The sequence below is a fragment of the Styela clava genome, chromosome 7 (genome assembly GCF_964204865.1).
Source record: "Styela clava chromosome 7, kaStyClav1.hap1.2, whole genome shotgun sequence".
Classification (NCBI taxonomy): domain Eukaryota; kingdom Metazoa; phylum Chordata; class Ascidiacea; order Stolidobranchia; family Styelidae; genus Styela; species Styela clava.
In genome coordinates this window covers 2,133,386-2,159,705 of record NC_135256.1, presented here as the reverse complement: position 1 = coordinate 2,159,705, position 26,320 = coordinate 2,133,386, and the positions used below count along the sequence as shown (strand labels likewise).

General features: G+C 37.4%; 3 protein-coding genes across 3 annotated transcripts in view; 2 read left to right on the top strand and 1 right to left on the bottom strand.

The window, feature by feature from the left end:
* Positions 1 to 4,070: 4,070 nt before the first annotated feature.
* LOC120328939 (NACHT, LRR and PYD domains-containing protein 4C-like) overlaps positions 4,071 to 26,320 on the bottom strand; it is a 46,014-nt gene continuing 23,764 nt past the window's right edge. Inside the window, exons 9-16 of the mRNA XM_078114575.1 lie at positions 17,646 to 19,031; positions 16,630 to 16,940; positions 15,978 to 16,130; positions 10,437 to 10,604; positions 9,502 to 9,666; positions 7,540 to 7,704; positions 6,236 to 6,400; positions 4,071 to 5,679 (exon numbers count right to left, since the gene is read on the bottom strand). Of these exons, the coding sequence (XP_077970701.1) occupies positions 5,488 to 5,679; positions 6,236 to 6,400; positions 7,540 to 7,704; positions 9,502 to 9,666; positions 10,437 to 10,604; positions 15,978 to 16,130; positions 16,630 to 16,940; positions 17,646 to 19,031 (2,705 nt within the window). The 3' untranslated portion in view covers positions 4,071 to 5,487. The remainder of the gene's footprint in view (positions 5,680 to 6,235; positions 6,401 to 7,539; positions 7,705 to 9,501; positions 9,667 to 10,436; positions 10,605 to 15,977; positions 16,131 to 16,629; positions 16,941 to 17,645; positions 19,032 to 26,320) is intronic.
* LOC120337150 (E3 SUMO-protein ligase ZBED1-like) lies at positions 11,345 to 15,477 on the top strand. Its single transcript, XM_078114484.1, has 4 exons — positions 11,345 to 12,754; positions 13,825 to 14,123; positions 14,287 to 14,568; positions 14,646 to 15,477. Exons 1-4 carry the CDS (start codon positions 12,718 to 12,720, stop codon positions 15,108 to 15,110), a joined length of 1,083 nt encoding a protein of 360 aa, XP_077970610.1. The 5' UTR covers positions 11,345 to 12,717; the 3' UTR covers positions 15,111 to 15,477.
* LOC120335212 (E3 SUMO-protein ligase ZBED1-like) lies at positions 21,655 to 24,794 on the top strand. Its single transcript, XM_039402695.2, has one exon. The coding sequence runs from the start codon at positions 22,391 to 22,393 to the stop codon at positions 24,260 to 24,262; it is 1,872 nt and encodes a 623-aa protein (XP_039258629.2). The 5' UTR covers positions 21,655 to 22,390; the 3' UTR covers positions 24,263 to 24,794.

Sequence of the window (26,320 nt, the reverse complement as noted above, 5' to 3'; positions counted from 1 at the left end):
ATTATGACTTGCCACATGTTTCAAAATATTGAGGCCTCTTGCCAGTATAAATTTGTTTCTGCTTTTTCGAATTACACGCTATGGGAAACTCTTCCCACATGTTTCACAATATTATGGCTTCTCTGGAATAACTTTTTTATGACTTTTCAAATTATACTCTATAACAAATCTCTTGCCACATGTTTCACAATATTATGGCTTCTCCAGGATAAGTTTGTTCATGCCTTTCCAAAATTATACTATGCAGTAAGTCGGGGGTCGGCAACATTTTGTCGCTCGCGGGCCAAAATTAAAGGTTGCAAGTCATTGTCGGCCGCACGCCGATCGGATGGCCGATGAATCACACTTTTTCACATAGACAGGAAGTTAAATTTTAAGCAACGCGTGAAGACTGACCATTTGAATATTTTCTGCGCCATTAGACCATGTGTACTTAGTATCAACTTTTCTGCGTTTTATTGCCATTTTGGTGCTCCCGAAGTATGCGAACCAAGATGGCGGACATCGGAACGTAACATGGGTAACAGGTTCGGATTAGACGATATTTTTTTTCCAATTTTCCTTATTTTAGTCCTATTATCAGTTCGAAGACTAGCCAAGAGCCTCCTGTAGTATTTATACCTAAATTTATGGCCTAACCCTAACCTAGTACACATATTACATTCCGATGTCCGTCATCTTAGATTCGCATACTTCGGGAGCCCCGCCATTTGTGTAATTATAATTAAATTATAGGGTTAATAAACGTGTAACTGTGAATTATATACTTGTTAGGTTATAATATAATTTAGTCTACACGTGTCTCAAAATTAATTCTGTTACGTAAGGAATATAATCGTCAAAACAGCTGTTTTGTTGCTATAATTCAGTGAAGCGTCGCGGGCTGTAGGTTGACGGTCCCGACTTACACTTCTTTGCAGTTACGAACGCACTCCATAAAATATAAAAGATAATACTTAAGATAATACCTCAAACTGGATCATTGTGATCAAGAAAATCAGTGCTTTGGGTTTATTGGTTTTCGGTATTCACATCGTAAATGACGTGGACAATTGCGAACTATTACGATTATGAATTGTTTTCTGTTTTTCTGATAATACTTTTTTGCATTATTTGTACATTTTACCATACTTTACAATACAGTACGATATGTATAGAGTAATTTATTTATCTATAATGTTCCGACTTACACTGAAATTCGGGTTACACCGCATCTCAAGAACGGAACCTGTATAGCAAATATTTCACAATATTGAGGCTTCTTTTCAGTATAAATTTGTTTTGTTATGGGAAACTCTAATATTATGACTTCTCCAGGATAAGCTTGTTCGTGCCTTTTCAAATTATACACTTTATAAACTTTTGTCACGTTTCACAATAATACAGTCTCTTCCTAGTATGAGTCGGTGTATTTATTTTCACATACAAGCTATGGCAAAACTCTTGCTTCATATTTCACAATAATTCGTATATTCCTTGCTTTTTTCAAATTACATACTATTGCAAATCTCTTTCCACATGTTTCACAATATTATGGCTTCTCCACTATAAAATTGTTCATGCCTTTTCTAATAATACGATATAGCAAAGCTCTTGCCACATTGCATTTGTCTTTTCAAATTGCACGCTACAGCGGAGCTCATTTTTCCTCTTTTTGAAGAATACGGCCATTCCCAGTTTAAGTTTTATCTTTTTCACTGTTACATGCTATCACCAAGCTCTTCCCACATGTTTCACAAATATATCTTCTTTCAGAATAAGTTTTCTTAAATTACAATGAATTTTTGAATTACACAATATAGCGAAGCCCTTCTGACAAGTTTCACAACATTATAGGCTCGTTCCATTATGAATGTTTGTCTATTCAAGTTACACACAGAGCAAATATCTTCCCACATGATTCACGAATATGGTTACTCCCATGTTAGTATCTTTGTCCTAATGTTGTTACATGCTGTCACGAAACTATTTCTGCGTGTTCAACAATAATATGCTCTTTTCCCTACTAATTTGTGTATGCCTTTTTCAAATTACACGCTGTTGTGAATGTCCTCCCGCGTCTTTAATAAAAAAACGGCTACTCCCGAGTTTAAGTTTGTATCTCATTCTTAATCTTTCATGCTATCACGAAGCTTTTTCCACATGTTTAGCAAGACTTTTCCCATTATGATTTAATATATAGCTTTTCAAATTACACGTTATCAAGAATTTCTTTTAACATGTTTCACAAGAATATGGTCTCTCCCCAGAATGATATTTTCTGCTATCCCTAATTACACGCTATAGCAAATCTTTTCACACATGATTAACATAACTTTGGTTTCCCAGATGTTAAACAAAAATATGGCCTTTCCATGGGAAGTTTGTGTTTGGTTTTTTCAAATTACACGCTATAGCAAAGTCTATATCTCTTGTTTCAAAAGATTACGACTACTCCCAGTTTGAATTCGTAGTTTTTTGATGTTACATGCTGTCTAAAGCTCTTCCCACATGTTTCACACATATATGTCCTCTCCTCAGAATCAGTTTGTTTTATTATTTTCACATTACACACTATATCAAATCCTTCCGACATGTTCCACAACATCATTGCCTTTTATACATTATGAGTTTGTGTTTGCCTAATCAAATTACACACTGTAGCAAATATTTTCCCACATTTTTCGCAAAAATCCGACTGCTCCCCAGTTTAAGATTTTGCCTTTTTCGAAGCGTTACATGCTATCACAACGATTCTTTGGCATGTTCAACAAAAATATGATCTTTCCCCTTTGAGTTTGAATATAGCTTTTCCAATTGCACCTGAATCTATTCCACAATTTTTATGATATTACACCATTCCCACATATTTCTCTCATTTCTATGAATTCGTTTAAGGCTAAGCCTTTTCAAACTGCACGTTCTCGAATTGCTCGTCATATTCCCTTCTATAAGCCTTTAGACGCTCTCAAAAAACAGATGTGTCATAAAAATACGGCATCTCCGCGGTATGAGTTTGTGTATTTTTTTTTCAAATTACCCTCTATCGCGAATCTCATTTCACATGTTTTACAATGAATACCGTCTTCTTCCGGTATGACTTTGTGTCAGTATTTTCATACTACAAGCTCTCGAAAAGCTTCTCCTACATGGCTTTCCCTAGTATGCCTTTTCAAATTACACACCGTGACCTCTCTTTCTGCCATGAATGGAATTCCCTGGATCAACTCTCTCTTGAAAAACTCTTTCCTAGTATTTCACAATAATATGACGCCACTGTGTGCGCACAATGAAAATTTCTATTAAATTGACCTTATGGCATTACCGTATATTTATTAGGTACTTGCTTTAATGTTTAGAGTTTTACAGACGGCCTACAAATTAAAAATTTGTTGAAAATTTTGCAACGACATTAGCGAACACTATACTCGTTTGAAAATTCCAATATAAATATTTGCCTAACATACTGCTATTATATTATTCGATAGTAATTATTGACGTATTTATTTTATGTGTTTTTATGTAAGTTCTGACGTAAAACAGAACTTGGTTGGCATTTAGTTTAGCAAAAACGTTTGCAGTGTGCAATAAATCCGCTACACTCAAAAGGTTGAGCAGGCCTCGTTTTTTCCCGGGTTTCATTCTTGCAGTATTGATAAAATGTTTCCAAGGAATCGTGATAATATTATTCGCGATCTAACGTCTGTGGCAGCGAAAGATTTTGTTTAAGCTCTAGGGTGGATACCCCCGAAGAATGCGTATCAGGTTAGGGTTAGGCCATAAGTTTATTCCAATTTTCCTTGATTTGGTTCTATGATTTAGTTCGGGGACCGTCAGTGTTAGCCAAGTAAATATACCCCCTACTCATAGATTTCAAACCCTTTATACAACTTGATGTAGAGTAGGCGAACAAAATTAGTTACCTCCATATTGGTACTCTTTCAAGAGCGCTCCAGTGTAGATACAAAAAACGCCCAAGGTTATTTATTTTGTTGGACATAAAGCAAGATGGCTACAATATATAGGTTTCCTAAATCTGTAAAACCTTATTCCGTTAATCAAACACAAACCAAATTGATTACTTTGTTCTTTAATATCTGATTCAAACACTTCTAAGAAGAAAACACACAAAAAAAATACAAAATAACAATTTCAAACACTTCTAATTTATTACATTCAGATAGCCAATCAATCGTTCAATTTAATGCTTCGCATATTGTTCTGTCGTATAGTTACAAATACAAAATATAATTTTTCAAACATCCATGACATAAAAATACCTGAACACAAATTATATATTTATTTCCATGTCTAGATGATATAATACTAAGCAGAAATTACACACCAGAAAAAAACTAGCGATAATCTTTGCTCAAAGCTAAATCAAACAATTCGCATTCGCGAAATAACCAATCATGGTTTTCTATCAGCAACGTAAATAATACAATATTCCCGGACAATGAACTGATAGGGATGCCGGCACAATTCTAACGCTACTATGTACAATGCAACAAATACATGAAATTATTTGAATTACGTTTAAGTAAGGATTCATTGGAAAGAGCTCCGATTAATAGAAGCAAAATTGCTACGGGCTTAGCTAAAAGGCAAACAAGCAAGGAAAAAGCATAGGCTTGGTCAGAAGATCAAATATGGCGATTTCTTACGTCTGTATCTCATTTATTTCAACGCTTTCAACGCAACACTAGAAAGTGAAAAATTACTAAAGCTTCGTTATATTGAGAGTGTTCTCAATGTAAACGGCAAGCTTGTCTAGAGCCGTGTTTGTATAAGGGATCCCAGTAAAACATTAGAAATGTAGTTGAATTCCTCAAGTCGCAAATATCAAATAATCATGTTTTGTGATCAAAATATACACACTGGTTTACTTCTGTGTCTGAGTAAATCAAGAAAATGCAACAATATAACTGGTATATAGGCATAAAAATATCTGTTTCATTTACACTGCAAAGGTCGAATTTCAGCCTGAATTAGAGTTTGAGATCTCGGAATTGATTTCTGGAAAGCTCAAACTTATTCCCATGTCCGCAAATTAAATGAGAAAGGTATTGAAAAATTTGACATCAGAAGTATCGAAAACCTTGTTGGGAGCGAAAAGGGCCATGATTCGACATTGCAGTGAAAGTTTACAGTCTTTTTGTTTAATTTTATAAGTATGAATCCAAGAATATAGAAGCACACCAATAATTGTGTAATCTATAAGTATGAATACAAGAATATAGAAGCACACCAATAATTGTGTAATCTATAAGTATGAATACAAGAATATAGAAGCACACCAATAATTGTTTAATCCTATAAGTATGAATCCAAGAATATAGAAACACACCAATAAACAGAAATATTCACAAACTGGATAAAATCTTCGTTTGAGTCACTGACCATTATAATAAATATATTTAAGTTTCGTGTTAAAATCTTTTTAAATTAATTTCTTAACAATCTAAAATTATTACGAAGACATTTTACAACATTCACTGTTTTGAATTATTTGTATTTGAACTCAACCCCGGTATCAGCAATCAATGCTTTGAATCTTTTCAACTGATCAGAGTTGAATCCGCATAGGAACATCTGCAATGTTTGAACCTGACATTGATGAACAATTTCACTGATTGTAGTTAATCCTTCATCTCCGAGTTTGCTGACATCGTTCCGACTCAAATCCAACCATTTGATCTGAAACAAATTATGAAACTTGTTACTCAGACATATTTCATGGTTTGCAAATGCACGGCTGAGGAAAGAAGATAAAAAGAATTATTGTGTTGAATCATGTAAGGTCCATACATAAATCAATCATACAAAATCTATTCAGAGAAATATTATTAGTCGTGGATTACAACTGATTAATTTCTATTCTCCGTACTTGATGCACATGAATGGCTTGTTAAAGTTTACCACTCTGAGAAACCCGGAACGCAAATAGTGACTTGTAACCTGATTGATAAACGATTGAAAGTAACGAAGACTTTTTTCTTTTTCTATTGGCTGCTTGATTTGAGCCTTGTTCGGAGTGATGGTGTTAAAAGAATACGAACTGAAATAACGATATGACCCCGAATAATTTCTTATACCTTAATAATAACCCAATGTAGTTTGATTTTTGTCATTAGATATATATTACATATTAGCATAGTCACGTTAGATTCAGTACCATCAGTTATATATGGTCCTAGCTTGGTCCGTTACCCTAATCTTTAAAAAACCAATATTTTTTTAAAAAGATTTGAACCTTTGCATCCTGAACATTTTCCTTGAATGCTTTTATTGCTTCCGCCGTCAGATTGCATCCCCACATTCCAACTATCTCTACTTCACATTGTGACACAATAATTCCTGTGACTGCCACCCCTTCAACACCAAGATAATTATTGTAGCCGACATCGAGTTCCTTGAACTGAATGAATAATAACATTGACGATTATAATAGCCATGAGATATATCCATGTGCCATACTTGGACCATAGCAGTAGTGAAATACCCTGAATAACCATTGAGTTCAGTGAGCGCAAAGGTGTTGTATTGGGTAACTTGGTAGTATTAACTTTATTAGAATCACAGGACCCGGGTTCAAACCCCATACATGTCACGTCATACAGGGAGTTAGAAGTTTTACAGATTCTACACAAACCTGAAATTGATAGATTCTCACGTACTAGTGGTTGCTTGCCTAACGACTTGTTCGTTGCCAATGTTTGAGACACTCATTAAATAGAAGTGAGTGCGATATGCTTGGCCCATAGATGAGAGTCATTGATATTAAAGCGGAATACGTTGCCATCATTTCCATTTCGAGTTCAATTAACCATAAAATTCCAGTTACCTTAAGTGTTTTTTTTGCAAGTATAACCCAGGCATTATAACACTGCATTACTGAATATTTTTATACGGCGTATTACAATTCCCACTCCTAACAAGGCCCTGTAAAAGCAGCTACTGTTATGCAAGGTATTACTATATTCAGGAAGGATCAAAATCTTTCTGGTTCGACATTGCTTACCAAGTTATTAATTGAAATGGATAAAAAGTTGAAATAATGCTCAACATTGTACAATCTACACGAGCATTAGATTTTTGGCATCAAATAATGTGGCATATAGAGCAGAACGATATCTAATGTAACCAGCAGTTTAATTTGAATTCCCCGAATTTCATGCTTTTTATTAATGATGAGAAACTAGCTTTACAATGCAAATAGTGAATTGCAACCTGATTGATATACAGTTCAAAATAATCCTAATTGTTTTAGTTTACAAGCGATTGGAAGTAACGAAGACTTTTCCTTTCGTATTGGCTGCTTGATTTGAATCTTGTTCGGAGTGATAATATTGAAACTATACGAACTGAACGAACGATTTGACCCTGAATAAAATTTTATACCTCAATAACTCAATGCAGTTTGATATTTGTTATTCAATATAAATTACACATTGCTATAGTCACGCTAGATCCAATATCATCAGTTATATATAGTCCTAGCTTGATCCGTTACACTAATCTCTGAATAACCAATGTTTTATTTCAAAATATTTGTACCTTTGCATCCCGAACATTTTTCTTGAATGCTTTTATTGCTTCCGCCGTCAGATTGCATCCCCGCATTCGAACCTTCTCTACTTCACATTGTGACACAATAATTCCTGTGACTGCGACCCCGTCAACACCAAGATTTTCATTGTAGCTGACATCGAGTTTCTTCAACTGAATGAATAATAATATTGACGATTATAATAGGCATGAGATATATCCATGTGCCATACTTGGGCCATGGCAGTACGGAAATACCCTGAATAATCATTGAGTTCAGTGAGCACAGTGGTGTAGTGGTTAACTCGGTAGTATTATCTGTATTAGATTCTAATGTCTGGGGTTCAAACCCCATGCAGGGAGTGAGAAGTTTTACAGATTCTACACAAACCTGAAATTGATTAGTTTCTCACATACTAGGGGTTGCTTGCCTGGCGACTTGTTTTGGGCCAATGCGTGAAACAACTCGTGCAATATGAGTGAGTGCGATATGCTTGGCCCATAGATGATAATCATTGATAATAATGCGGAATACGCTGATTGTCCCATCATTTCTATGTATTGAGTTCAAATAACCATGAAATGCCAGTTACTTTTAGTTTTATTTTTCGCAAGTATAAACCAATCATTTATAACACTGCATTACGCAATATTTTTATACGGCGTGTTACAACCTCCCCCCACTCCTAACAAGGCTCTGTACATGCATCTACTGTAAGGCAAGGTATTACTATATTTAGCAAGGACCAAAATCTATCTGGTTCGGCATTGCTTACCAAGTTATTATTTGAAATGGATGAAAAGTTGAAATAATGCTCAGCATTGTACAATCTATGTTGGTAACAAATAATATGGCATATGGAGCAGAACGATATTTAATGTAACCAGCAGTTTAGTCTGAATTTTCCGAATTTCATGCTTTTTATTCACCCTTTCCGTGCGGTGGGCACGTATACGTACCCACGACAAAACTCGCTAGATTGCGGTGGGTACGTTGATGTACTCCACTGTTTTATTTAGCAATCGGTCGCAAACTGTTGGTCTAGTTTTTCCGGGTTTTAGTTTATTGATAAGAAGTCTTCTTCGAGATTAACATAAGCGGCGGTAAATCTCGCTTTCGTTTACCATGGGAATTTTATTAGCGACGGATCGAGGGAGTGTTTTTGAAATTTATGCAAATTTCGGTGTTTTTTGGGTGGTAATAGAAGACATATTATCCCTTCCATCTACCAAAGTATTTTGAGTTAGATAACGAAATTGCTACAGCAATATTATGCTATTGTTTGCCAACCAAGAAGCAGTAACAGTGAAGGATATTGCGAATAATTCTATTTTTTATCACGGTTTGAAGTTTCAACACCCAAGAAAAAAAAATGCCTTTTTTCTATCCGGTTTGTGACTCAGACCACCCCTTTTGAAAAATTTTTTTTTTTCAATCGCCAATTGCAAGCTCTTTAAATAAGCTTTCCAACGAGCCGTCAGTGGGCAGCAGAAGATCATTACTTTTTCGTTAGTCGATCATTAGTTGTGGGGGTACAAATGCATTAAGTCGGCGTAGCAAATACGATTATTTAATAAAAAATAAAAATCGCATGGAAAGGGTTAATGATGAAAAGCTTAACAATGTAAATAGTGACTTGCAACCTGGTTGATATACAATTGAAATATCCTAATTGTTTTAGGTTACAAGCGATTGGAAGTAACGAAGACTTTTCCTTTCGTACTGGCTGCTTGTTTTGAGCCTTGTTCGGAGTGATGGTATTAAAACAATACGAACTGAATGAACGATATGACCCGAATAATTTCTTATACCTTAATAATAACTCAATGTAGTTTGATTTTTGTCACTAGATATAAATTACGTATTAGCATAGTCACGCTAGATCCGATACCATCAGTTATATATGGTCCTAGCTTGATCCGTTACACTAATCTCTGAATAACCAGTGTTTCATTTCAAAATATTTGTACCTTTGCATCCCGAACATTTTCCTTGAATGCTTTCATTGCTTCCGCTGTCAGATTGCAGTTCACCATTCGAACTTTCTCTACTTCACATTGTGACACAATAATACCTGTGACTGCTGCCTCGTCAACACCAGGATTTTCATTCCAGCCGACATTGAGTTCCTTCAACTGAATGAATAATAACATTAACGATTATAATAGGCATGAGATATATCCGTGTGCCATACTTGGCAATATTATTAGGGGAATACCTGGTTTTCCTATTGATATTGAGTTCAGTGAACGCAATGGTGTAGTGGTGGTTAACTCGGTGTAGTGGTTAACTCGGTATTTACTGTATTCAAATCATAGGAGTTCAAACCCTTACAAGTCACGCTATCTAGTGTGTGAAAAATTTTGCAGGCCTTACACAAATCTGAAATTGATAGTGTCCCACATACTAGGGGTTGCTTGTCTGGTGACTTGTTCGGTGCCAAAGTGTGAGACACTGATAAAATTTAAGTGGGTGCGATATGCTTGGCTGATAGATGAAAATCATTGATATCAAAGCGGAATACGTGATAGTTCCATCATTTCTATGTTTTGAGTTCAATTAACTATGAAATGGGAGCCGGCGTGGTTCAGTCGCACATTTCACCCACTAAGCATCAAATTAACCCAAAAGGATCGTTTTTAATTTTAGCAAATTTTGAAATTTAGCAAATTAGGCCACATAACATTGCAGCTTGAAGATTCTGGGTTCAAACCCCACGTCCGCCATTTTCTTTAATTATTTTAATTTAACTCAATTTGTTTGATGATGACGTGAAACTTTACAATGCGAGATAGTGACTTGCAACCTAATTGATATAATATTATGAGCAAATCTAATTGGAATCCGTTCAACTTAATCACAACATTTTTTCTCATTTTATATTTTCACAAAGTTATTGACTCACTTTACCATTCCCAACATGTTTCAAGAAATTACGAAGATGAATCTCTCTCAAGCCAACATGCTGCAGAAGTAGACATTCAACATTATACTTGGAACAAACGATTCCAGTTTCAATGCTGAGTTGTTCTGAAATCGTGCCAAGCCGCAAAACTATCTTGTTGATAAACACCTGGATAAAAATAGATCAAGTTCATTCAGCATTCACGGTGCTAATATGAGTGTAACAGGGTTGTAATTGTCAAATGTTAGAAACTGATAAATCAGACACTTTGTATATTCAATTAGTGATTTGAGAGAGCAGTCACAAGGAATGGGCTTGCAAAATTCAAACAAAATAAACGAAAATGTTTCAAGCCGCAACATCAGCAAATATACAGAGATGAAAGCTAGTGGTTGTTTGTACATTGAGTGTGTTTGCTGTGCAGGTTAAATATCTCAGGTTCAAACCCCATGATATTCACATCCTTCATATGTAATAAATTGTGTGATCAATGTTGAATCGGAGACTGTGATTCCTTATCATATTTCTCACTTTATTCGGAAAATAAATGCAGAAAATGCCTTTCAAAAAGTTCGCAATGAAATCGATTTTATCTCTCCCTCGTACCTACATCCTGTGGTTTTACTACTGTATATACTACTATATATATATTGCCTTATGCTTTCATCTCTACTTTAATCGGGTGGTATTACTCCAACCACTAGGCTTACAGTAAAAGATAAAATATCGTGCAAATCAGTTAACAATTAAATTAATATATCAATTAGTTTTATCAATAAGCTAAAGAGATAGTATTGGGATATGACTTGGGCTGGGCATTTTCGAATACCTTGTGATTTCAGAATCGAATCGAATAAATTTTTTCGAATCGAATCTCGAATACTTGAAAATAGGGATGCCACATTTGGATTTCCGAATCGAATCGATTCAAATCGTTGCCTTTTCGAATCGATTCGAATCGCACTCGGGCGATTCGAAAAACGATAACGTGGCTTTACAAAAAATAACGCCGACTCTCGATTTTATTAACGGCGGTTGTCTTCCAGCTATGCGAACGGATATGATTTCACTCGAAAGCAAACAAATAAGCGCTCGTCCGGCTATCTCTCTCGAATGAATTTGCGCTTTATAATGGGATACAGTTCTTTGTTTGATGAAATTAGCATTCATTTCAACGACGAAAGATATATTTTAGAGAGTGATTTGCCTTCTTTTTTTCGGCGAAGTGCTCTCGTTTTGCGTTAGTTTTGCAGTGGGGAACACACACCAGCGAGACATCTGCTAGTGGTCTGCAAAACTCTTTGCTCGCTCGCAAAGTCGAATTCACATATCGCCCGGGCTTCTTTGATGCGTAATTTTACGACAACAATTTTCAACAGGTCTGAACATTGGTTTATTTCTTTATTGTATTTGAGAGTGAGTATTGAGCGATGTCGCAATATGTTTGTCTTGCACGCTATTGGCTGCTGCAATCGACCGACGTCGACCCTTGCTCTTTAGTTAGTATCTTGTATTGCTCTCTGTTGTGCGTGAGCGAGACGAGCTGTGATGGCGCAATCGGCAGTCATCTGCTTTGCCGGTCCTTTAGGATTTAGTTGAGTGTGAGTTATTAGATTTCTGCTATTGTTATTATTTAGTTGGGAATCAATAGGTTAGGATAGGATGGGACTTATTGCGTGTTATATTTACTAACTGTTCTGTATTTAGTTATTTAATCCTGGAATCTATCAATATTTGTTACCGGTAACAGTAAAACTCAGCGTGGGGTAGTCTACAAACTCTGTGTGCCATTTGCGAGTGTTATTGCCGTATTGTTCTGTCGTGTTGTCAAGCGGAATATTACAACAAGTTTTTCAGTGTTCTTCTGAGGTGTTGGGTTCAACAATTCAGTGGTTCAAGACTGAGTGGGGACTGATTGTTACAAGTTTGCATTGCAAATTGTAGGAGAACCGGGACGTGGTACTTGACAGGGTGCCATGCGCTGCTGTTAAACTCATTGGACTGCAAAATGTGCGGCCAGGCATCGGTAGCTTACTAGTATAACTTAATTATATGACTATTTGCAATGCATTTTTATTATTCAGAATGTCTAATATCAGTAGTAGCTTTAAAAAAATAACACCTAGGCGGCAGGGACGGCGCCCCAATTCCTTAGTCTGGGAACATTTTTCTCGCCCGTCAAAAGAGGAGGGATATTCATATGTGATTTGCAACTTCTGTAAAGAGAAGTTGTCATACTGCGAGTCTACCGGCAATCTTTTGAACCACCTCAGAAGAAGACATGCATTCATCAACACTGATTCAGTGCATACATCAAAGTAAGCCAAACCTTTTTTTTAATTAATTCTTCTACAGCCAGAACGCCATATGGGCTTACGTAACTACAGAATTATAGTTCTTAAACTCGGGTACTTAAAACAGTTTCATCTAGGAAATGAAATAAGCAATGGTTTGCTAAACCATATTTCATACTGTCTAATCAATAAAGCAGGTCAAGCCAGCAGAAAATTTTACTAAATGTGTACAAGATTATGTAGCTGCTGTTTATATTTTATACATTTTATTTTCAGTTTAACAGCGAGCCAAGTGACAGAAGGCAGTGGAAGTGGAACAAAACAGAAAAAACTTGAAACCTTTTTTAAATCAAAGTCCATTAGCAGACAAAGACAGAATCATATAGACAAATTAATAGTCAATGTTATAATAGGGGACATGAGGCCGATCAATATCGTAGAGGGGGAGCATTTTAGAAATTTAATATCAAATCTTGAGCCGGGATACGAGATGCCTGGAAGAACTTTTTTTGGAAAACAGATTGAAACTACATATTCGCAGTATAAATGCAAACTCATGTCTATTTTAAAAGAACAAAATGTGATATCTATCACAACAGATGCATGGACAAGCATCCGGATGGAAGCTTATATAACTGTTACAGCACATTTTGTCATGGCAGGAGAACTACAGAACTATGTATTGTTCACTACACAAATAGTTGGGGACCAAACTGGTATAAACTTGAAAAGTTACATCCTATATGTACTGAATGATTTTTCTATTCCCCCTTCCTCCATATTTGCTATAGTAACAGACAATGGGGCGAATGTTGTTTCTGCATGTAAAATTTTACAAACTGAACATGGCTGGCATCACATTCGTTGCGCTGCTCACACCCTCCAGCTGTGTATCAAAGATGCCATCAAAAATACAGAAATAGCAAGGGCACTAGGTAAGTGAGGCTGTATGTGATGCTAAATAAGGGGAAAGCCTGATAAATCTATGGAATGCCTACAAATGGATAGTTTGAAATCATATGCTATTTAAATGAAACACTTTTTGTCAGAATATGTTCACTGGATGTATTTATGTATAAAAATTTAAATTTCAGGTGCTGCGCGGCACTTAGTGCAACACTTTAGAAGGTCAGCAAAATGCATGACAGCGTTGCGACGCCATGCTCAGTCGGCAGACACTGAAATAAAAAACATTGAGATGCCGATAGACGTTTCAACCAGGTGGAACTCCACATTTGCTATGATAGCAAATCTTGTGAAAAACCAGTGGATAATTCGTTCGGTACTGGCTGATCCAACAATTGTCCCACGAGCGACAGCAGTCAGTCTTGAACTAAAGGACAACCACTGGAGCTTGCTGAGAGAAATTTCTATCATATTGAAACCATTCAAGGTAACTAATCAAGCTCAGAATTTTATTTCAAAAGGTTACTAACTCTGTGTTTGCTGCATCATAATGATAGTTTTTGAGAACTGAATTATATTGACTAGGGTTATTTGTCCTTGGGTTTACAATTCAGTGTCCAAAAATTTGCAATAAAATATCTTATTTTTAGACAGCCTCTGATCACCTTGAAGGAAGTAATTATGTGACGATGTCATCTTTGCTACCAATTGCAAAAGGTGTAGTGGGTCAGTGTGAAGAACTCCTTGTCGATGAGCTTCAGCTATCGGCATCAAAGACCTTCTGTTCGACCATTCTCAGTTCGTTACACACTAGATTCTCAGATGTCATGTCAACTTCAGTACAAAGCGAAGGAGTAAGCATTTACCACAAGTCCACCTGGTTGAATCCCTTTCACAAGGGCAAATTTTTCAGCAGACAGATGCGAGTCTCGGTAATTTAAATTTTGAATGTTCTAATTTCAAATTAATCTCACTTCGATTTCTGATGCTGATGAAACATTTTTCATAGGTGCGGATAGCTGTTGAAACTGAAGCAGATACTTCTACGGCTCAGGATGAATCACGTCATGGACCCCTGCCACAAATGGATCATAGTCAAGAGCAAATGGAAACCGTGAATTCATCTAGTGAAATTCATGGACTTTTTGAGAGAGGCCTAGAGAACTCTGGCAGTTCTTCAGACTCGGAAAGTTCAAATATTGTGTCAGAGGAAATAGCTTGGTACTTAAAACGAAAGGTTGATGATAAAGAGTCACCACCTGCACCATTGACCTGGTGGGATAACAATGGAGCCTGTGCCCCTTTGCTCAAGAGAATGGCAGTGAAGTATCTGAGTGTACCAGCGACCTCGGCTGCTTCAGAAAGGGCTTTTTCTTCTGCTGGACTGACTGTTTCACAGTTGAGATCACGACTAACGAGTGCCCATGTTAATGAACTCAATTTTCTCTACTGCAATAAGAAATTGTTGGAGTGAAACAATATCTTCTTCAAATTTTGCCTTTTTCGCGAACTTGACACACAATATCGCAGGTTCTGACAGGGGGGGGGGGGGTGATGTTTTAGGCACGATTTGAAGTTTTGCATGTTATTTTGGAATTTGATTTCAGATAACAGATTATATTTCATTTTCCACTGGCATTTTGTTTTTGCTGTAATAGTGTATTGTTTGGGTGCCATGTCAGCATTAGAGGTGACTCAGTTTGGGTAATTTTTTAGCGATGAAAAAAAAAAAAAAAAAAAACATTTCCGGAATCAGATTCGGAAAGATTCGATTCGAAAGTTTTCGATTCGAGATTCGATTCGAAAAAAAATGTATCCGGAAGTGGCAACCCTACTTGAAAATATATAATTGTAAGCGACTTTATTATAGTAATTGGTCCTCTCAACAAATGAATTACTGAAGACATAGAATAAATCACCCAGATAGATTACTGAGCGTTCACACAGAATAACAAACACGTTTTATCAATAACTCACTACAGAAAATAGTCATATGTTAGAATTTCGTTGAAAAGATATGACTCCAATGAGAAAAAAATTGGGGAATTCACCTCGACCATTAGCGGAAAGATAAAAACAAGATGGCGGCGATTCGAAATTTATCTCTGAACCGATTCGAATAATTCACTATTCGATTCGAAATGCCCAGCCCTAGATATGACAAGCCGTACAACCATGATGACATGCAAAATATAATTGTGAGTTTTTTTCTAAGTTTGGCGAACGTTATTAATTTCATCCCATTTTATACAAGCAATAACTGGTAGGTTTTGCCAACAAGTCAAGTTTGTTTCAATTCTGGAAACGCTTTTAGATAAAGTATTTAGTAAGTTCAACTCACTTTTTTAGAAATAACGCTTCTACTGATGATTTCAACTTCATCTTTTCCTTGGCAGTCCTCTAACACCATTTCATCAACGTAAGATTCCGTGAATTTTGTAACAGATGCGAATAATTCAGCATTGAATCTGTTGTACAGGACAAACTTCTTGACCTGTGTATACATAACGGCAGTATTCAATTCAGTGCTACTGAACAGAAGTTTTAAAATGACTCCTCGCTACGGGTTGAAACAATCAATTCTAATATTTTTCATCTTAAAAGGTTACAAAGTTTAAATTGAATCTCCATACTCCCGTGGAGTTTATCATTTGTAGACAACATATTTGCATAAGTCAAATTAAAAAATCTTCCAAGTAAATATTTTATTATTCGTCATCCTTCGGTAAGTTGTCGTTACTTGAGATATTAAAGAATGCAGTATTAATTGATGAGGTATCCAAATAAAATTATCTATGAATGCACATGCAAAATTTGGAGCAGATTCAACCTTGCCTTCGTGAGATATCGCGTTCATCTAACAGACAAACAAACAGACAGACAAATACCCATCAACATATTTACCGATCTTAAGATCGATGAGTTATAAAGGCATGAACAATTAGAACAAACAAGTGGTGGCGTGATCATTGCAAAGATTGAAATAAATAAACCTTGAGCGGGAAATCCTTCAGATTCGACATCATGATATCAAATAGCTCTGTGGTGAGTTCGCATTCGGAGAAACGCAGGAAATTTAGATTTCCACTTCGACGCATAACTGACGATATTGCCAGCATTCCACTGGGGTTGATTGTTGCTTCCTTGAAATCGATATTATGAACGTGGGATCGAATCAATTCTGCATCATTCGACTCGTACAAAGCTCCGAACAATTCCATCAAAGCGGTTGAATCGTTTGTTTCCTTCAGTTGTTCATTCATGCTACGTCTCAGTATTTCTTCTTTTGCCTTCTTATCTTTAACTATAAAACAGGCTTTGAGAATGTCTTGCCACCCCTTCACTGACACAATACAACCATGAGTTTTGAAGTGAAATTTATTGAAAAAAAATTAATATTTCAGTAACAATGCACTATCAAAAATTCAATGTAATAATACATCAAACCGAATATAAATATGTAGAACTTAAAAAATGATCAAAAGTTTGTACAAAAATAGGTTCTATACCATTACTTTTAATGAGTTTGTAGCTATTTTTAAATGCATATTTTGTTCTACAAATCTGGAGTTGGTCTCGTTCGAAACTACTAGACTTAATGCAGTCGTTACGAAGCGAATCGACATTTATGCTACTCAAGCAGTACTATCTCCCAGGTTCAGCATTTTGTTATTCAATTACAAACGCAATGCGGGACTTTTTTTATAGCCAACCAATAGTTAATCTGTTTTCCAACAATGCGACACAAAAAATACCACAAGTTGAACTTTTGAAGTTTGCACTGCTTGTTTGAGAGTAAATATTAAGGATGTTAGAGAGAAAAATTGGAGTATATCAATGACATTTTGAAGACATTTTTAAAAAGTGCAATCGTGTGAAGCAAGTACCAATACTTGACTACCAATGCATGGGCGGGAGACGGAGGCTAGAAACTTGAAAAGCCTCTAATTGGGAACTTAGTTTTACAAGAGACCAAATCCAGCTTGGGTTAAATGCAACAATATCTTACTTTGAAGCATTTGCGGAGGCCAATCATTCGCCGAATCTGGGTTGAGAAGAATTCCACACACGAATTTCCGAACAACCGACCAATGATCTTGATGAATGGAGTTTTCCAAGAATACTTCGAAATCTCCAACTCCCATTTCTGATACGAACATGGCGGCAAGGTTTTCTTCAATTACTTGGTGCGAGAAATATATTTGTTGTGTTCCTTCAAGCAGGCAATGACTCGACTTTGTGGGGCCTGGAACTTCGATAACCAGGTCTTTAATCGAATCTATTCCAAACTTCAGTAATTCGTCTTTTGTAAAAAGAACTCGACCTTCGCTCATTGCTCGAAAAGCCATTTCTTTCAACTTGTGCAGAACCTGCTTATCTCTGACATGCGGAGATTGCAGAAGAATATCAAGGATCTCCAACATAACTCCTGTCATGGTATCTGGTGGATTTTCCGGGTTGAACTTCTGAACGATGGCGTTGTATATTAAAAATACTGGGACTGAACACAGCGGGATAATTGCAGGAGAGGTTGAACACACTCGATCCCATTGCTGTTGGCCGATTTTACCCAAGAGTGCAATGAATAAACTTTTGACGTCATTTGGACTCAAACCCACCAAAGCGTAGATTATCTGGGGGCGAGGTTCACCCGTGAGAGGAGCTATGCAATGCTCGCGAGAGGAGGTTACTTTTTGAACTCTGGGGAAAAGATGACCAGTGAAAACGTTGTACATCACTGTTGCTGTACTTGCCTTATCCTTGTGATTTATCTTGCCATGATGTCCGCCAAGAGACCAAGTCGCCTGATCCAAACCATCGAAGAAAAATACGACCTTTTCCTGATTTTCAATGATCCACTCGTATCCATATTTTCGACTTTTCTCACTTGAATCAGTGATGATTTTTCCAAACAGTAAATCTTTCGCAGTAATTGACTCCGAATCAAGAAGGTCTCGAATGTAGACAAAGTAGATGATTTCGTAATGCCTTTCTGTTTGATCGAGAGATGAGCGGTCGCCCCATAGATTATTTCTTACTGCAACTTCACGAACCATTCGTTCTACAAAGGTCGTTTTACCACTGCCTGCCTGGCCAACAATAGCTATGTGCCAATTTTCCTTTGAGTTGAAGCTTTGCAATATTTGTTTCAAATCCACCAAGTTTCCTTCACTGCCAAACTCTTTTAAAACACTGAATCCAACTTCTTTTTGATATTCTTTTATCTTCGGTGCCATCTCACCACTGTAGAAATAAGATAGTTTTCGAACGCGAGGATTTGCTTCAAACTTTGGTTCGGCCATCCTTTGATCTTTGTACAAGTGGGTAACAGAACCCTTTGCTTGGCGGCATGCATAACGATTGACATCTCTCTTAAATGCTGCCACGTACTTCTCTGCAATTTTTAAAAAATTAGTTTTCCCTCCTGCGCTAAAGTTTCTACATATTTTTCCCAAGCTTTCTGTTTTGCTATTCCAAAAAATATGAGATATATCGGATATGGCCAACCTGTTTTCGACCATGATCAAATAAAAAATCTTCATGGTAGCTCGCGATCGACTGATCGTAATAAGGTCATACAGAAAAACAAATGAGTACTGAATATGCAGATAATTACACACACCCATACAAAAAAATTCACCGCTGCTTATATTTTTCATGCTACAAATAATTTGTTAATTGGATTTTGTAATTGTAGTGGAGTAAATTTTCATCATTCATTTGAAAATTATTCGAAATATACAATTTGGATATAAGGCCAGCCTTATTATGTGGGCCATTATGTACTGGGCACTCGATCTGTGTAGAAGATGATGGGCAGTTCTATGTGGACCATTATGTACTGCGCACTCGATCTGTGTAGAAAACAATGGGCAGTTCTATGTGGGTCGTTATGTACTGGGCACTCGATTTGTGTAGAAGATGATGGGCAGTCCTATGTGGGCCATTATGTATTGGGCACACGATCTGTGTAGTAAACGATGGGCAGTTCTATGTGGGCCATTATGTACTGGGCACTCGATCTGTGTAGAAAACAATGGGCAGTTCTATGTGGGCCATTATGTACTGGGCACTCGATCTGTGTAGAAGATGATGGGCAGTTCTATGTGGGCCATTATGTACTGGGCACACGATCTGTGTAGTAAACGATGGGCAATTCTATGTGGGCCATTATGTACTGGACACTCGATCTGTGTAGAAGACAATGGGCAGTTCTATGTGGGCCATTATGTACTGGGCACTCGATCTGTGTAAAAGATGATGGGCAGTTCTATGTGGGTGTGGGCCATTGTGTACTGGGCACTCGATTTGTGTAGAAGACGATGTGCAGTTCTATGTGGGCCATTATGTACTGGGCATTCGATTTGCGTAAAAGACAACGGGCAGTTCTATGTAATCCATTATGTACTTGGCACTTGGTCAGTGTAGTAGACAATGGGCAGTTCTTTGTGGCCCATTATGTACAATTGCACAATCAAATACGAAAATTGTCTAATTCTTTAACCGTCAGACAAAGGGAGGCGACTGGCTAGCTAAACGTAACTGTGGAATTTCGCTGTGAACGACCATACATTTTAGTTTATAAAAAGCCTTACGCCGTCGTGAATTGCACCTTTAGTGCAATGTTTTGATTTCACCGTCCCCCGGTACAATTTTCTTCCTACCATAAAGGTACTGTATACGGTACCGTAGTTCGTTACTAGTATTGCTTTATGCACACTTCGCAACTGAAGGCCGTGTGCTTACGAAAACTCATTTTACTGTAACCCTGTGCCATTTAAAATCGAAAGTACAATGTTCTATATTGTACCATAGTCGCCTCACAATGGTACCATTGTGACTTTGCCTAAAGACGCTATTGCCATAGTTACCCAGAGTCGTGTTTTTTGTAGTTGTCAAAACGCGCGAATCCTGGGAACACCAGGTTTGCTTCGACTATATATTGTTTCTTCAAATAACTTGGTCATAGTATCTGTTAGACTATTTTAAAGGTGCCGCTTCTCGGTAACCTATATTGGTTTTTCGCGGTTTCCCTCGCCCTGAAACGCATTTCCATATTTATTGTAATTTTTTGTATATCCAGTGGGTTTTCTGTATGGTGAAAAATAAATTACTGATTACTTGGTCCAACGGTGCACAACCTGCTGCCGTCGTGACAAAATAATGCGGCCGACCACATACAAAATCCTATAAACAAAAAAAGAAGTTCAAAATATAGGAATTGGCGGCTATGCTGGTGCAAAAAGAATGATGAACAGCTTGTGCAGAAGTTTAAAGGCGAGGAAAATCTGCTGGACACGTGAAAAGGCGCAGTTCCAGTGTTCCAATATCCAGTGCTACAAGAATTGACAAAATAAACTGTCGCTCTTTTTGGAAGCACGTGCTTTACAAGAATTACGTATCTGAAGAACGAGTACCGAACCAGATTGCTAGACGTCAATCTTGAGTCTGAACTAAGGCTGATGGTGTCCAGCCAGTTACCTGACTTTGCAAATTTATCTGCCCACATGCAAGACCAAGGGAGTCATTAAATTTCTACAATGCTTTGCAAAATTTTATAGAATAAATTCATTACAAGATTTGACATTTTATTATTTTTTTGGGGACAAGAGAATGGGAGCGACCGCCCCTCTTCCCCTCCCTGACTTTCGATTTTTTTAAATGGTGCAACCATTATTCTACTTGCTGCAATATATCTGCTCAAGAATAGGTCTACCGAAAAGAAAACTCCGTTTAAAATGCGAATATTATACTTTCAAGTAGTCCTACATACTTTATAATTGGGCAGACTGCACCACGCATGGGTCAAATACATGGTTATGACGTCATAAACGCCGAAAAAAATTTTGCGCACCTTAGGCGCGCTCATCAACCCCCTTGCGGTCGTATTGAATACATATAAATGCAAATGTGGCCACCAAGAGCAAAAAGGTTGTGCACCCCTGACTTAGTCGTATTAGCAAACAAAGCTTTGCTGTGCTTGCACTCATCGAGGTATATCCTGTCCATAGCAGGGTTGTCCAAAACGAATCGAATATTCGAAAATATTCGAATATCAAGGTATTCGAATATCTTTTCAGTCCATTTTCGAATAATTTCGAATAATGCCCATTTTCGCCATGACAGGACTTTCCGCAGGAAACAAACGATTTGCTTTGTTAGATCACGCTTTGTTAGATCACGTGTTGTTTTGACGGTGAAACGAACCAGCGGCTTGATTGGTTTGTCGTTGCAGCACTCTCTGGCACGCTTGCTATCTCGTTACTCTGATTGGTTGGTTAAAGTCGTGTGCGCATCTTCTTTTTTCGCAATGCTCTCGCTTGTTTCTCGCGCTTTCTATCCCGTTTCTCTGATTGGCTGGTTAAAGCGGCGCGCGCATCTCTTTTTTCTTGCAACACTCTCGCTTGTTTCTCGCGCTTGCTATCTCGTTTCTCTGATTGGTTGATTAAAATTGCGCGCGCATCTATCTTTTTTTATTTGTAACTCTCGCTCAAAAGCGGTTTTGCACGCGAGCGCATTGGCATACTTTAGATTCAATAAATCTGTCATAGCCAGCACAGGACAGGAGAATCCGAGAATAAAAGTATGCCTGCTGCCCTGCTTCCAAGTTTTTCCGAGCTTAGCGCAGGTCCAATCATGTCATATCAAGCTAAATAAAACTCCTTAGGTACAAGTTTACAATTAACGCATATATATACTTTTCATTATAGCTTACTGCATAAACTATACAGATAAATCGAATTCTTAAAAAACATGCGTAGAGGTCGTAGAAAATCGTCGGAAGTGTGGTCATTTTTCACATCACCATCTGCTCCAGATCATGAAAATAAAAAGACAGTGATTTGCTGCTTATGTAAAGAAAAACTCAGCTTTCATGGAACAACCACCAATCTGTCAGTCCACCTAAAGGCGAAACATCCTTCTCATTTGACAAGCTCAGGATATGAGCAAGCAACCTCCAGCACTGTTGGTCCGTCTGCTCAGTCCGCTGCAAAAACTAAAACGACACAGAGGATGATTTCGGACTACAGCAGGCCGCTGATGAATCAGCACAGGGCTGCAAAAATCACCAGTCTAATAACGAATGTAATAACTGGCGACATGCGACCAATAAATCTCGTACAAGGACGAAATTTTGTAAAATTAATCAACTTCTTGGAACCTGGTTACACTGTTCCTAGCCGTCAGTCTTTTACCAGGAATATTGAGGACAATTACTGCATCCTAAAAGTGAAAGTGAAGAATGAATTGGCAGCAGCAGACAATATTTCATTGACTGAAGATTTATGGTCGAGCTGCAGAATGGACTGCTATTTCGGAGTGACAGCCCACTTTTTGGTAAATGATACCATACAAAGCAGAGTTGTTGCAACTAAGCAAATCACTGAATCGCATACTGCAGAAAATATCGCCCTGTGGGTTGACTTGCTGCTTGCAGATTACGAAATACCTCCGGAGCGAATTGTTTCAGTTGTCACGGACAATGGTGCAAATATAGTTGCTGCAATGCGCTTATGTTCTGCATCCTACAACTGGCAACACATTCGCTGTGTTGCACACACTTTGCAGCTATGCGTGCATGACTGCCTAAAAAATGATCCAATAAAACGTGCGATAGGTGCAGCACGAAGGCTTGTTCAACACGTGAAACAGTCCACCAAGGCAATGTCTGAAATAAGGCAATTGCATCAAAGCACAAGGACTGAAAATGAACCACAAAATTTTGACCTCATCATCGACTGCCAAACTAGATGGGACTCCACCCATGACATGTTGGAAAGACTATGTTCTCACCAGTGGAAAATACGGCAGTATCTCAGCAGCCTGCCAAGAACGAGAGCAGCAATACTAGAGTTGCGGGATGGACATTGGATCGTTATACAAAAACTCATTGGCCTCCTTGAGCCATTGAAGACATCAACAAAATATCTCCAGGGAGAAAAGTACATTTCTATATCATCTGTGTATCCGGTTGTAAAAGGCTTATGTGGGAAATACAGCGAAATAGATGCTGCCGATGACATTTTTGAGAAGAATTTCAAACTATCCATGCATACGTCTCTCCAAACAAGATTTGCCGAAGTGCTGAATTTTAATAACGAAACACCAAATCTTTTTCACAAGTCCACACTTATGGATCCCCATCACAAGGGAAAATATTTTACCCACCAAAATAAAGTTATGGTCAGAAATGCGATAATAGAAGACATGGGAGAAGCTCGGGCTGCCCGGCCAATTGTTGAATGTCAACAATCCGATATAGCCTCAACCTCCACTTCAGCATTATCAAACCTAGACACAATATTGGCATATGGAAAACCAAGAGACAGTGACTCACCTCATAGCAGCGAAGATGAGCAGGGTGGATGTACCTTAGAGATGGAGTGGTACAACAAACAAAAGTGCCCCGAGACCGATACCATAACATGGTGGAATGCAAATAAAGCTAATGCGCCTCTGCTATACAAGTGTGTGAAGAAATACATGATTACCCCAGCCACATCTGCACCTGCAGAGCGATCATTTTCCAGTGCTGGATTAACATCTGCGGGCTTAAGATCTCGATTGACTGGCGAACATGTTGAGCACCTTAACTTTCTGCACTGCAATATGGACAAAATGTAACATTTATTCATTAATATCTGAGAATACTTTTTATACTGATTTTGCTGTTCTTGTTTTTTTTCATTTTTACTTCATACAATCCTGTGTTATACTGTATGTAATACACTAGTGTATGTGTATTTAGATTTTTTTTTTCACTGTGCTGCATTTCTCTCACTGCTGTCATGTTAAAATATGTGTCTTGTTAATAAACCTTGTGTTTCTCAATATGTGGTTATTATGATAGTTATGAAAAGCAAAAAATGACAGGTAAACTGAACTAGATAGGTGGGAACTTGGCTTGCCTGTCATCAGTTGACTTGGTTGGGTACTCGAAGGATGTCAAAACGGCGCGGACTAAACTTTTGTTGAAAAGTCGTCTAGACCTGTGGAAAATGTATTGAATACTGATAGCCTGACAGGATGCAATGGGTATATAGCTTGCAATATCTTCCTGCTGCCCAGTAAAGCTTATAATTGCCCATTTTAATTTCGAGATATTCGAAATTTCATATTCGAAAAAAATAATTTCGAATGTATTCGAAATAGTGAACTATTCGGAATTGGCCATCCCTGGTCCATACCAAAGCCCATATATGTACCGATCTATACAAAATATATTACAATGGTTTTCTCCTTATTTTGTTGAATTTTTCACCATTGTGTACCTTAGGTTAAGTTAAAAAAAACTGTATTTGCTGCTTAAACTTAGCAATAAGTTGTCGCTGACTGGATGACTCACCGAGTCTTTCGCGATTCCTCAGCAATTGCTAGATTCAATGTATTCTGTCTTTTTTTTTAATTTTGTACGTGTTATTGTTTGCGTTGTTTCCTGTACGATAGACGGACAGAGTTAACCGTAATTAGCTAGCGGACGGTTAGTTAAAATGTCAATTGATTTGATATTTTGCAAAGAGATTCTCAAAAACCATGTCAATATTCCGCATCTGTGCATAAAGCCTGTGCTTCGCAAATTCCTCCAACTAAGCAACACAATGAAGGAACGCTATAGCTACAGAAATAAAAGAGCAAATTCCAGCGTGTTCCAACTGAGGAGGAATTTTGCTGTTTTCGAGGAATTAAACATATTATTATTTCATAACCAGTGTAGTTTAATAATATTATTCAATATTTAGAATTATTGTTTTGATATTTATAGACATATTATAAACTATTTAAACTGTGCAAAACTAAACACTAGTTAAGGACCCTTTCAAAGACAGAATGAATAAGTCTTCTGCATAACTAGCGTAACAAATTATTAGGCTCATTAAGCGATGTAAAAATTTTAATCCGCTGCTTTTTTTAACTGATGTATTTTCTATCATTCACCTAATCAACTAGCTGGCATTGCGCTACTACTTAGTAGTCTCCCGTAGTTCAGAACAGAGAACTAATAAATACTGGTCTACGCCGTCAGTTCCACATGATCAACTTTTTGCAAAATAACTGTAAAACCGGAAGAAGCATAAACCAAGTGCATGTTGAATGAGGGCCACACAAGACCCATTTAACATTGCTGTGCTATATCGTCTATTATTCCATCTTCGATTCAACATGAACTGAAGATAACTCAAAGCAGTTCAGAATTCAGTCATCAAAATCCTACCCGGAAATGCAAAATATTATCGCGCGTCCTTACGGCTTCATTGGATCGCTATTCGCGAACAGAAGGGACTGTCAGACCCCGAACATATCAAGAATTCTACATACCAGTAGAATATGCAATTGTTTGTATTAGCAAATAAGCCAGCCAAGGTTACTGTGTGCTGGAGCATAATACATGAACTTTGTCGCGTTGGGCTAATTGCCCTGTCTGCAGTTTAGTTAGTTCTGACTCGCTCAACAGGGACTTATATTTGTAATTGATTCGTGTTTGTGTAAAATAATTATTTGCCATCTTACTGTTTCGAAATCTAGTGGTACTGCATTTGTTTATACCCGAGTGACCCTAAATTGATTACCGACTTTTTCATACCTAATCAACTTTTTGGCGAGTGTTAGTGTTTTTCGACGTGATTTTGCAATCCTTGAGCGACTGTTACAAGTTTTCCAAGTCAATAATACATTTGAGTGTAT